General features: G+C 35.5%; 1 protein-coding gene across 10 annotated transcripts in view; it reads right to left on the bottom strand.

Annotated features, from left to right (window-relative positions):
* Window positions 1–11519, bottom strand: part of LOC107042230 (TOX high mobility group box family member 3) — a 195336-nt gene that overhangs the window by 23069 nt on the left and 160748 nt on the right. For all 10 annotated transcript variants that reach the window (XM_015263171.2, XM_015263180.1, XM_015263227.1 and 7 more), the window contains one exon: window positions 3089–3178. In XM_015263171.2, the coding sequence (XP_015118657.1) occupies window positions 3089–3178 (90 nt within the window). The remainder of the gene's footprint in view (window positions 1–3088; window positions 3179–11519) is intronic.

Below are 11519 nucleotides of genomic sequence, written 5' to 3'. Positions count from 1 at the left end.
AGTTGTCAGGGGGATGTCTTTGAAATGGTTGGAAAATAAATACGATGAGGAAATTGGGGGAGACACTGGGTAATGGGGTTCCTCTTGATGGAGGCATTAGCGATCGTAATTTATTTATTTGATTCAGGGGATTAATTGGGGGCGAGTGTTTGGGGGAGATTAGTTGGAAAAATTTAACGTTTTTCTTTGTAAATGTTTTAGATTATTTCAATTTTTTTTAATTCTATTGTATTTTTCGGTATTTTAATTAGATTTTGTTCGAAATTGATGGACTATTAATTTCATGTAATTGAAACAATTTTATTTTTATAAAGACATTGTTGGAGTGGATGACAACGGATTAACATAAGTGAATTTTTTATCAAAACCAAATCAGACCTTAAAATTCAACTTTTTTTAAAGATATTCCGGACTAATGGGTTATTTTAATTTTATTTTCAATGAATTACTTATTCCGTATAATTGAACCAATTTTATTAAAGTTGATATGTTAAGTTAATTTATTAACTTCCAAAAGAAATATTTTTGAAATGAATGGAAAAGGTTGAAATACATTTTAAATATTTTGAAAATCGTTTCCTCGTTTTATATTCAATTTAAATAACGACTGATTTACGTTCCCCCCAAGAAAAGGTCAGATCGACATTTAGGTAAGCAAATTAAAGCTTTCCTGAAGAAAGATAATAACTCACGTTCTCCACCCCCCCCCCGCGAATTTATGAATTCAAATGAATTCTAATGAACAGATGTTATCGATGATTTATGCTCAGCAGTATAAAAATTTCCACGATAATAAAACACGATGTTTATTTTTTTTTAACCCAAGATGACTGATGAACGTTTCTCACAGAACTAATTTTCCACGCTTCACAGTTAAAAATATTTCAACCTCATAATCTGAGAATGAATGAAGATGGTAAAGACATTTATTCATTTTTTATTACTAACACTGTTATAAGACTGCTGCTATTTACGTAGCTATTAAGAGGCCAGAGTTATAAAACTACAGAGGTTCATGATTATGCGACTCTTAATGATAGCTTAATGCAGGTCTTCATTTGAGAAGCGTCAATCAATTGTTCTCAGAGGGGCAGGAGAATTTATTGGTTGATTGAAGACATTTTTCCGTTGGGTTCAATTAAAATTGAAGGAAATTGTTGAGCTCAATTGAATCATTATTTCATGGCGAAGACTATTATATATTTGTTATCTGCGGAGGTGGAGGGTGCAGTTGTGTACGCAGTGGCTGGTACGCGCTGTCGGTAAACAGGTTTATGGACGTCCGAACGATATTTGTACACAATGAGACTGTCTAATGAAGGGAAAATGTCAAGGTAATTAACAATTTTGTGAAGGATGTGGGAGAGTGATTTTAGAAAATTTTATCGTTCACGCAATCATAAAATAGCAAATATCTCCAGAACCATTAGATTTACCAGAAAATGTGAAAATAATTTTTTTACGGGAAATTTAATTTCCCACAAAAAAGATTTTGCAACATTTTTTCCTAAATTCAATAGTTGCGGAGGTTTTGACGAAATAAACTAACAGATTTTTTCACTAATTTTTCGTGTGATGAAAGTTTGCCTTGTTCGATTAAAATTAAAAATTGATTATTTAAGATGAATCATCTCCCCAAACGACTCCCGATGCCATCTCCAATCTAATAATTTCCAATTACCAATTATCGACCAAGAGTTGAAAAATCGAAAAATTGAATTTTTCCCTCATCTCATTCATTACAAAAAGCCAGCTAATATTTTCATTCTTACCACTTTGGAATCCCATAAGCAATTAGTGTTGCCCACATATTGCCTCATAAAGAGAAGAGAAAGAAATAAATAGAGGGAAGAAGAGAAGCAGCACGATGTGAGTAACGATCAACCAGGGAATTGCTTGTTTCATGTTTTAGAATTTACGCCTTTTTTTTTCATCCATTCATCCAATTTTTGTTCCGCAATATTCCCACCTCCCTCTTTGAGATTGTTTTGCACATTCGGATGTGGAGATACTCGAGACAGGAAGACGTATAGCTTGGGCTTTGAAATAAAATGCCGAGGCAAATGAATGGAAGTCTTCAGATGTGATGTTTTTTCGGTGTTATAAATTAACTCTGTACCGATATAAATCTCGTGGGGGAGTAATAGAGTGACGTATAAAGGAGGCATTAAGAGGCATGAAAAAACAAATATGTACGGGGGATGTATCGTGTTGGGATGTAGATAACACTGGTTGTTATAATTCAATCAGTCAGGGGATGAGGAAAAGAGGACGAGGTGATTCTGATTACATTGTCTATTGGCAATGTTCTTGTTTTTAATTCATGTGACCCAATTAACAGAGTTAATTCCAGTTGACTGGTGTCTCATGAACGTGTGGAGGTATAACATGATTCTTGAAATAGATGGGTTTTTCGGGATTAAGTGGTGAGATTCAGAGACTGGGGACTTTATTTTTGTTTGGGTCATTAAACATGTGGATTTAATTGAGACATTTTCAATTATTATATTTGTTGAAACATGTGGAAGTATTTCAACGTGATTCTTAAAATAAATGCGGGTTTTGGGATTAAATGGAAAGATTCAGTGACTGGGGAATTTATTTTTGTTTGGGTCGTCAAACTCTCGGATGTAATACAGAAATTTCTAATTATTACGTTTGTTGAGTAATTTGAGGAGAAAATTTATGGGCGACCAGTGCCATTTAAATTAAATTTTTAAAGGAATTACTCCTTCTTTTTTTAAAACTCTTTTTGCAAAAAAAAAAATCCAAAATGTGAAAAAAAAATGTTTCGAGAGGTGAAAAATAATTAAAAGTCTCAAAAAATTGTGGTATTCTAAATATTTTATGAATATTTTTAAAAAATACTTTCCAATTTTTTTAGAGTTTTAAACTGTTTAATTGTTGAGGATGGCAAAATGAAAAGTGCAGATTCTCAATGTTTAAATAGTAAAATAATTGTGAACAGATCAGTGAGCTGGGGTTCAATGGGATTTATATGGAATTATATGTAATTGGGACATAATAATTTTAAGGAATTAAATTGAAAATGGGAGACAAAAAATGTTAAATAATTTAGAAAGCTCACCTGATCAGCCATGTTGTAGCCCCCGTCGTGGTGGTACGTGTTCTGATGGTGCTGTGACACACTCAGTGACAAGTCGAGGTTGTCGCTCCTCTGGAACAATAAAAAAACCAATACTTAGAATTGTAATTGATAATAACGGGAATTAAGCCAATTAACACCCATTTTAACGCATAATAATGAGCATAATTCAGTATCGAAGTGGTAAAACTGTACAAGTCAATTTTGACTAGTGACCAGTTTTCAATGAATATCTCGGAATCTAAGGGAGATAGAAAAATTGCTGTTATAACCTTTTTTCTAGAGTGAATTGAGAGCTACGAAAAAGGTAATTACGAAAACATCGCTATCTCCCTTAGATTCGGAAATATTCCTCAAAAACTCAACTGGGAGATAAGTCGACTTAAAGCGGTTTACCACTTTGCTACTGAATTATCGAAATCCTTAATTCAAGATAATTTTGGATGAAATTTGATGAATTTCCCGTGTTAATTCAACGAAAAAAATCGACTTTTTTTAGTTGAAAACACGAATGGCACTCGAGGGTGTCGGTATTTCGAAAATTTTGGAATCGTGGATCGACCCAGAGATCAACGGAACGAGAACAATGCAGTGTGAAACAGCGGACGTTCCTACGTTCTCTCATTCTCTCCTCTTTCCTCGGGATTTTCTACGAGTCGCATAACTCTCACACGTACACCCAGCAGATAGGTATTCCGTGTGAGAGCATCATCTCCTGGGTCAAGAGGCATTCCCTCATTCATTCACTCTCCCCCCCCCCCCCCGTGTTTGTCTTTCGGTGGAAAAATTACAGATGAGGAAATAGTGGTGGTTGAGGGCCTCAATTGGTTTCAGGAAAACAACGAGACTTCAGTGTGCATTGTACAGACGTAAATGACGATAATGCGGGAACTGTTATAATAATGGCGAAAATATATGATTGTGGGGCTTTGCGCGGTATCGGAAATCTTAAGAAGTCCAGTACAAATAGCCTTCCGTTTCCCATGACCCTGAATTCTAGAAAACACATCATAAAACGCGAAAAGAAATTTTTTGCATTAAAAAAAAAATTATAGAGTGTAGAGGGAAAGTTCTAGTCAATTTTGATACTTTTGTTGTTGTTAATTTGAAAATATCTCTCGCACTAGCGGATTTTAATGAAAAAGTGATAAAAACTTTTTTGTAGGAAATTCAATTTTCTACAAAATGTGTCTGAGACATTTTTCTCTAAATCCATTACCCTCTGAGATATATTTAAAATACCAGTAATACATGTTTTCAAACATCGAAAAGACTGACAATTTTGATTCGCAGATATCGTCAAAACTATCATCTTTATTAAAAAATGTCAGAATACAATTTTTGTAGAGAATTAAATTCTCTAAAAAAAGTTCTTGGGACATTTTTCCCTAAACCCACTTCCTCCCAAGTTATATTCCAAATACAAACCATCAAATTTGAATCACGAAAAAATTCTAAACTCACATTTTTCGAATGCAAAAATTTCTACACTTGAGGAACAAGTGGAAACCCCTGGCTGATCTCCGTCGAGTGACCATGACCAAGGCCACATGGGTGGAGAGAGTCAGCAATGAAAAGTAAGAAAAAAATCCTGCGAATTGGTCTGGGCGTCGCCTCCTCCTCGAAAATAAAGAAACACTGGAGGATAAAATGAAGGAAAAAGAAGCATTGAAGAAGGAGAAATGAAAGTAATAGTCGTCCTCGGCCACCGGCGGAACATAATAGAGATAGACTCGGTAATTTGTGCGTAATTGCGGTAATTCATGGTGGGCTTGGATTCGTTACGGCGTCCCACCGGGGACACCGGGGAGAATTATGCGACTCGTTTCGTTCAGGTGGAAGTACACGTATGATGCGATTGCGGGAACCGCATATGGTTATTACCGTTTCACATATATAAACCGGGCCGCCAGAGCCCTTCTGTGCATGCTGAAACAACTGGTGGGTACATCCTTCACGCCGTCATTTCGATTGACCGCTGGGATTTTGATTTTTTTTTTAAATCAACTCTGAGACCATTTTTCATTCGCATCTCGAGACTGTTTTCGTGTATTAGACGTGACAGTAATTGCACTTGCGTGATGATGACGCCTTGTTGTTCCGGGGATTTAGAAAATTGGTGGAAAATACTGGGAATTGCGAAGCGAATTATTGATTTTTTTTTCAACTTCCGGTTTGAAGGAAAAATGAATTCAGTTGAGGGCGATAAATTTGGTGAGATGCCCGTGATTATTAACTCTGGCTCATGCTGAAAACTGCAGAAAATATTGAGGACAGGGATTAGAATAGAGAAATAATTCATCTTTTATTCTAATTAATGAAAGAAAATTGGATAAAATACTTTTTCAATTTATGTGGTTAATATCTTGAATACCAGTAGATTTACGAAAAAATGACATAAGATCTTTTTTGTAGGAAATTCAATTCTACATAAAAAATTTCTTCTGGCGTTTTTTCATAAACCAACAAGTTCTCGAGATATACGTAAAAAACTCCATTGATTACGTAAAAAACTCCATTGATACGTAAAAAATTCCATTGATTATTCTGCGAATATCTCGGAACCCATTAGGTTCATCAGAAACTGTCCCAAAACCTCTTTTGTGTCTCACGAAATTCTCCGCAGAAAATATTGTCTCACATTTTGTCCTAAAATCCCCCATTACGACCATAATTCCACGCTTATCAAGATGAGATTTCTTCTCATGATGAATACAGTGTTATTTTCCTCTTTAGTAGAAAAAACTAAATAAAGAATGAAAATATCTGAGGAATTTCTACCTTGAAATCTCCAGAAATGCACAGGTGGCAGTTTAGAAAATGTGGGCAAGGCCCCAAGAGGATAAAAGCGGACTAACTCAAGATTACAATAGAAAAAAAAATCTTGAAAAAGAACTGGAAATTTTTGTGTTAAAATTCGTCGTGCACCGACCCCTTTCCAGGTCACTGGATCCTCTTACACGATTTACAACAAAAACAAGAAGTGGAATTTCCCCTCCCACAAATTCTTTTCCCGTAACCAGTTTCCCCCAAAAATCTCCGGAAAAGAAATGCCGAGGTGAATTGAGGGGAAAATCATTTTATCAATCGCTAATGAAATTGAATTTACAAGTGAACACCTGGTGGACATGCGTGTCATGTCGAGTTAATTAGATTCCTGTAGTGTCGGCACTTTGCGTGTTGAATGAATGGCATTATACACGTTTATTCCCTCTTTCCGTTTGGCAAGAGTACCATGTACTTGAGAAAACGTGACGGAGGAATTAAATCCGGTGTGTTTCGGACGCCTAGCGTGTCAATATGTGGATCACGGAGAGGGCGATGACTCAACCGTGGTTTACAATGCAAAAACTCCGATGGTGAGGGATAAAGAGGCGAGGGAAATTGGTTTCACACCTCTGAAAAGAATTTTCAAGCATAAAAATACAAAGAATAATTTTTTTGTTCATCTAAAAAAATCAGAATTCCATTGAAATCATTTGTGAATGATTAGGAAAAGGATTTATTTTTTATATGCAATAATAGCAATTAATTTTTTATATAGAATGATTATAATCTTTTATACTTTATTTTGAATCCCCACGTTTTTCAACTGAGAATCAAATGAGAGAAGAAGAGTCAAATGCCAATTTTTTCAGCTAAAAAAATTTTCAATTATTCAACAAATTAAAAATTCTCGGATGCTTGGAATGTAATCTCCTAACATTCGCCGTAATAAATTAATTCACCATTCACAAACCGTGAAATAAAATAATTTCACATCTCTGAGAAGAATTTTCTTGTGCGAAAAGGCAAAGAATAAGAGTTTTTATAATCAAAAGAATTGTAATTCAAGTGAAATCATTGGTGAATAATTGCAGACTGAATTTTGTGCAGTGTAATTGCACTTAATTATTACGATAAAAATATTATCACCCCTCAGAATATTTTGAAAACTGAAATTTCAATTTTTTAAGCTAAAAAAAAATTAAAATGTCTTTACAAAAATGAGAAATACTCAATAATTGAAAAAAAAATACCACAAATCATTGGAATATCTTGGTATGTAATCCTCTAACATTCACCGCAATAAATTAATTCACCATCCACGAAACACAAATAAAATACCTCAAAACCCCGCATAAATACCCATAATGATGTTTGAATTATCGAATAGAAATTGCGAATAACCTCCATAAACACAATTTTATCCTTTTTTTTTCGTGGCTTGTACCAACAATTGCCGATGGTGGGTGATCGTTAAATTTGATGTTCCATTATGTAAAAGCAATATCGCCTGTTTGAAATTCTTTGAATCCGATATTAGCATACATTGAAAAACTTTTCAATCTCCAATAACATGTGGACAACGTTGAATTCTCCTTCACAACCATTATACATTCAGTAGTATAAACTTTTTCTTATTACACACATGTCTTTCAGGAAAATAAAGTGGAGATTGTAATTGTGATAATTTCGAATGAGAAGCAATAAACGTAAATTAGAGGTTTTAATCAATTTCTGGCCCTCATACACTCTCGGACGATGAAAATCCACTCCGGCAGTTATTTCCACCGTCCGAAACCGTAAAATATTCATCACACAACATGAAAATACGAAAGAACATAAATTAATCTGAATAAACTAACGAAATGGGAATTTCCTCTGCGGCAAAAGAGAAGAGAAGGAGAAAAAAAAATTAATTTTCCCCTTGAAAAAATTCCATTCGCGTTTCAAATTATTTGTTTACCCTCAATATTACTTCCCCAGATAGGGGGAATGTCGAGGCAATCTCATTTTTCAGCGGAATGAGGAGAAAGACTAGCGAAGAATGAAAAAAAAAAATTCCGAAAAAAGAGTGAAAGAAGAAAAGCGGATGAAGCAGCGAAAAAAAATCGTTGATGATGCGGTTCATTTGCTATTTCTCTCCCCCTGTCCACCTTCATTTCGATGAAATACCTTTAAGCCCCCTTATCAACAGCCCCGCAGTTGCCATTTTATTCAAGAATATTTTTTTTCACTCGTTTATTTATTATTAATTTTTACTTTTATTTTATATTTATTCAAGAGAATGTCGAAACATGCGCTAAATATATCCAATGTGGTACAACCTGAATGTATGAAATGCTAAAATATTCATGATAAATAATGCAAACGCGTTGGCGTTGACAAAATAACAAAATGCAAAGGGGAATGAAGAAAAATGAGAAATTTTTCGTTGAGTTTTTCTCTCTCGCGTGTTTTCCTTCGATATTTTCTCAGTACTTTTTTTATTTCTCCGGAGGGAATGAAAAATGAATAATAATTTCAATTCACCTGGAAGCTTCGGATGAATCCAAGAGGATCGTGTTCAAGTATTTGTGATGTGTAATCGTTGGAGGGAATCTACCTCACTGGTGATAAAACAATGCCACTTGTTTCAAAATTTCAGATATAACTTGACTTTGGCGATAAGGCATTATCGCATGAGTCAGTTTTCACTACTGCAGTGGTCGAGTTTCTGTTGCAATGTGACACGACACGGGCTCAACATTGATTACGATAAATGGAGGCGCGAGTTGTCGGAAAAATTTGGAGCTTCACGAAAAGCAAAACCCCGAGTTGCCTGAAACAAATTATATCATCGTGAATAACTCGAGAACGGCAGAGTGAAATTTCCCGATTTTTATTTCAATTTCGAGATATTTTATTAACCAAAAAAATGAGATGTGACTCATCCAAATTGGATCACTGAGTCGGCAGATATCGATGACTGAAGACGATCATTTTCTCCCAAAATCATGCATAATTGAGAAAATTGAGAGAAAAAAAGCAGTTTTTCCTGAATAAAAACTTGATCAATCGTTTTTTCATTTGTTTCATGACTTATTAATAATTTCAATCAGCACATGATTGATGACTGATTCAAAAATCAATTAAATTCGCATCACGTGAGAATGGAAAGTAAGTCCAATCGTTGTACCCACAACATACTATTTTTTACGATTCTCCGGATCTTTTGCAATGCCTCTGATCTTGTTACGTCGAGGCACCAGTTGAATGATTTAATAATTCTAGATCGAGATCAACTTGACTGGATTCTCGTTTCGCAATGGGCCGCTTGCATCCGCCGATTCCCAGTATTTTTTTTTTTTTATCAACCTCCAAGTTTCTCACGCCAATGGATTTATATATCTCAACACCGTGGCCAGTTATGCTTTCTACGGTCTAAATACCATAACCGGGGTAATAATGAAATGATGATAAGAGTTGAGGCACCGCGGGCCTGTGAGGTTGTAATAGTACATCAAATGGCAATTAAGAGGATCTGGTGGTTGATTTAATCGAGATAAATCAAGACACGAGTTGCGATTAAAATCCTCCAATCGCTTTTACTCGGGAGATGCATTCATGTGCCAGGGATTAATTATTGCGGTTGTCAATAGATCGTTATTCATTGGGTGTTAGCTAATTTGATTAAGTGGTGCGAAAAATTGCGGCTTTTCTGTTGTGAAATGATGATAAAAAGATCCTGGGATTTTCACACATTTTCTTTCGTAAATATCTGGGAAACTAACGGGTTTGGAGAAAAATGTGATAAAATATTTTTTATGGGAAATTAAATTCTCTACAAAAAAACTCTTCTGACATTTTCTCTTAAAATCACTCATTACTGAGATAATTGAGAAGATAAAACCCGTTAGTTTTTACGAACATTTTTTAAAAATGAATAATTACAAAATTGTATTGACGATTGTGAAAGCATTACGACGCAAAATGTACCTGGAATATTCTCCAAATGATACCTAATAACACCCAAGTGCAGATAACATATCTCAAGAGGGGACGATAAAAAGAACAGGCCGATGACTCGACATTGTTTGAGTTTGCAGATAAGCCAGTGAAAAAAAAAAGAAAATATTGTGTATGTACATCAGAATTAGAAGGAGGAAGTTTATAAATAATGAGTTTGATGAATGTCAGGGCACTGAGTTGGTAATTTCATGGGTGACTAGGCCATTCTGGGGTAAGTGGAGTAAATTGGGGAGAAACAGCTAGTCATTGTGTGCAATAATACAGCTCCAGATAATGAGAAAAAGAATGGAAAATCGAGTGGAATGGTTGTTCTTCGTGTAATACTGTTGACAATTGTCACAATCCTCTTTCTGGGAATTGATTATCTGATCACAGGCGATAATGGGGAGAGCATAATGAGGAAAAGTGCTGGGGAACAATTGTTTTGACTTTTCGAGCCCATTTTTTGGGCAGAAAAAAATTCGAGAATTGAAATTTACACCCTCAATCAAGTCAAATAAACGAGTTTGATGAATAAAAAAATGCATTTTTATTTTCACTCATCCCAATAAAAAAAGGCTCATCAACTCATTACGTTGGTAGGATAATCGATGCAGAGAAATTGAGAAATGAGAAAAAAAACTTAGAAAAAAGGTTGAAAAGAGGGGAATTGTTTCCCGGACAATCGAGCAGCGGATTGGATGGCTCAATCGGAAGTCATCGAGGGAGAATAGTGAATGGAGTATGTACGCTGGAGAGCCGTGCAACAAATATGATGTGTGGAGGTACTCGAATGGATTGATATTGCAATACCTATTGCTTTGATCCCGAAATCATATCAGTTTGCTGGTGCCCTCACTCATTAATGTATTCTTCGTGATGATGAAATCGTTGGAATCGGGGGGGATCATCTGTGAGATAAGAATTCAATTTTTTTCGGGCGTTTTTTTTTCGACAAAATACTGATATTACGCACGACAATGATGGTTTACAGATTCGTTCTGGCTGAATTACCATGGGGCGTCCACCTATATTTATGGGTCGAGGGGAAAAATGTGGCGATATTTACGGCGGACAATCACCCATCATTGCGTGATATTATTAATGTAATTACGAAAATGTGTGGTAGGTTGTGGGGAATATTTTTTATTGTTAAAATTTTTTCATTTGAGAAAAATGGGAGATGAGAGGATTTTAAGATTTGTTTTTTGGGAATATGTTGGAAGCTAGTGGGTCTGGAGGAAAATTCGATCGGCGAAAGCCGACTTTCCTCTGGGAAAAAACCAAGATCTGACACTTTGGCCCCGGGTGAAAAAAAAAATTTTTTCATTTCGACATTTATGGCCCCTCCGAGGGTTTCAGTGGTATAAGAGGGGCCCAAAAATATGGAATCAACCTTCACTTGGCGAAAAAATTCGATTTTGGCGACAGTCGACTTTCCCCCGGGAAAAACACTTTGACACTGACACTTTGGCCCCGAGTGAGAACAAATTTTTTTCATTTCTACATTCCTAGGGTCCCTGAGGGTTTTATTGGCATTAGAGGGGCCCGAAAATACGGAATCAACCTTCACTTGGCGAAAAAATTCGATTTTGGCGAGAGTCGACTTTCCCCCTGGAAAAATGCAAGATCTGACACTTTGGCCCCGGGTGAAAAAAAA

Source organism: Diachasma alloeum, unplaced genomic scaffold (genome assembly GCF_001412515.2).
Source record: "Diachasma alloeum isolate Michigan unplaced genomic scaffold, Dall2.0 Dall_scaffold_00179, whole genome shotgun sequence".
Lineage (NCBI taxonomy): Eukaryota > Metazoa > Arthropoda > Insecta > Hymenoptera > Braconidae > Diachasma > Diachasma alloeum.
The sequence above is the reverse complement of the archived record's forward strand: the minus strand, read 5'-3'. Positions and strand labels throughout refer to the sequence as shown.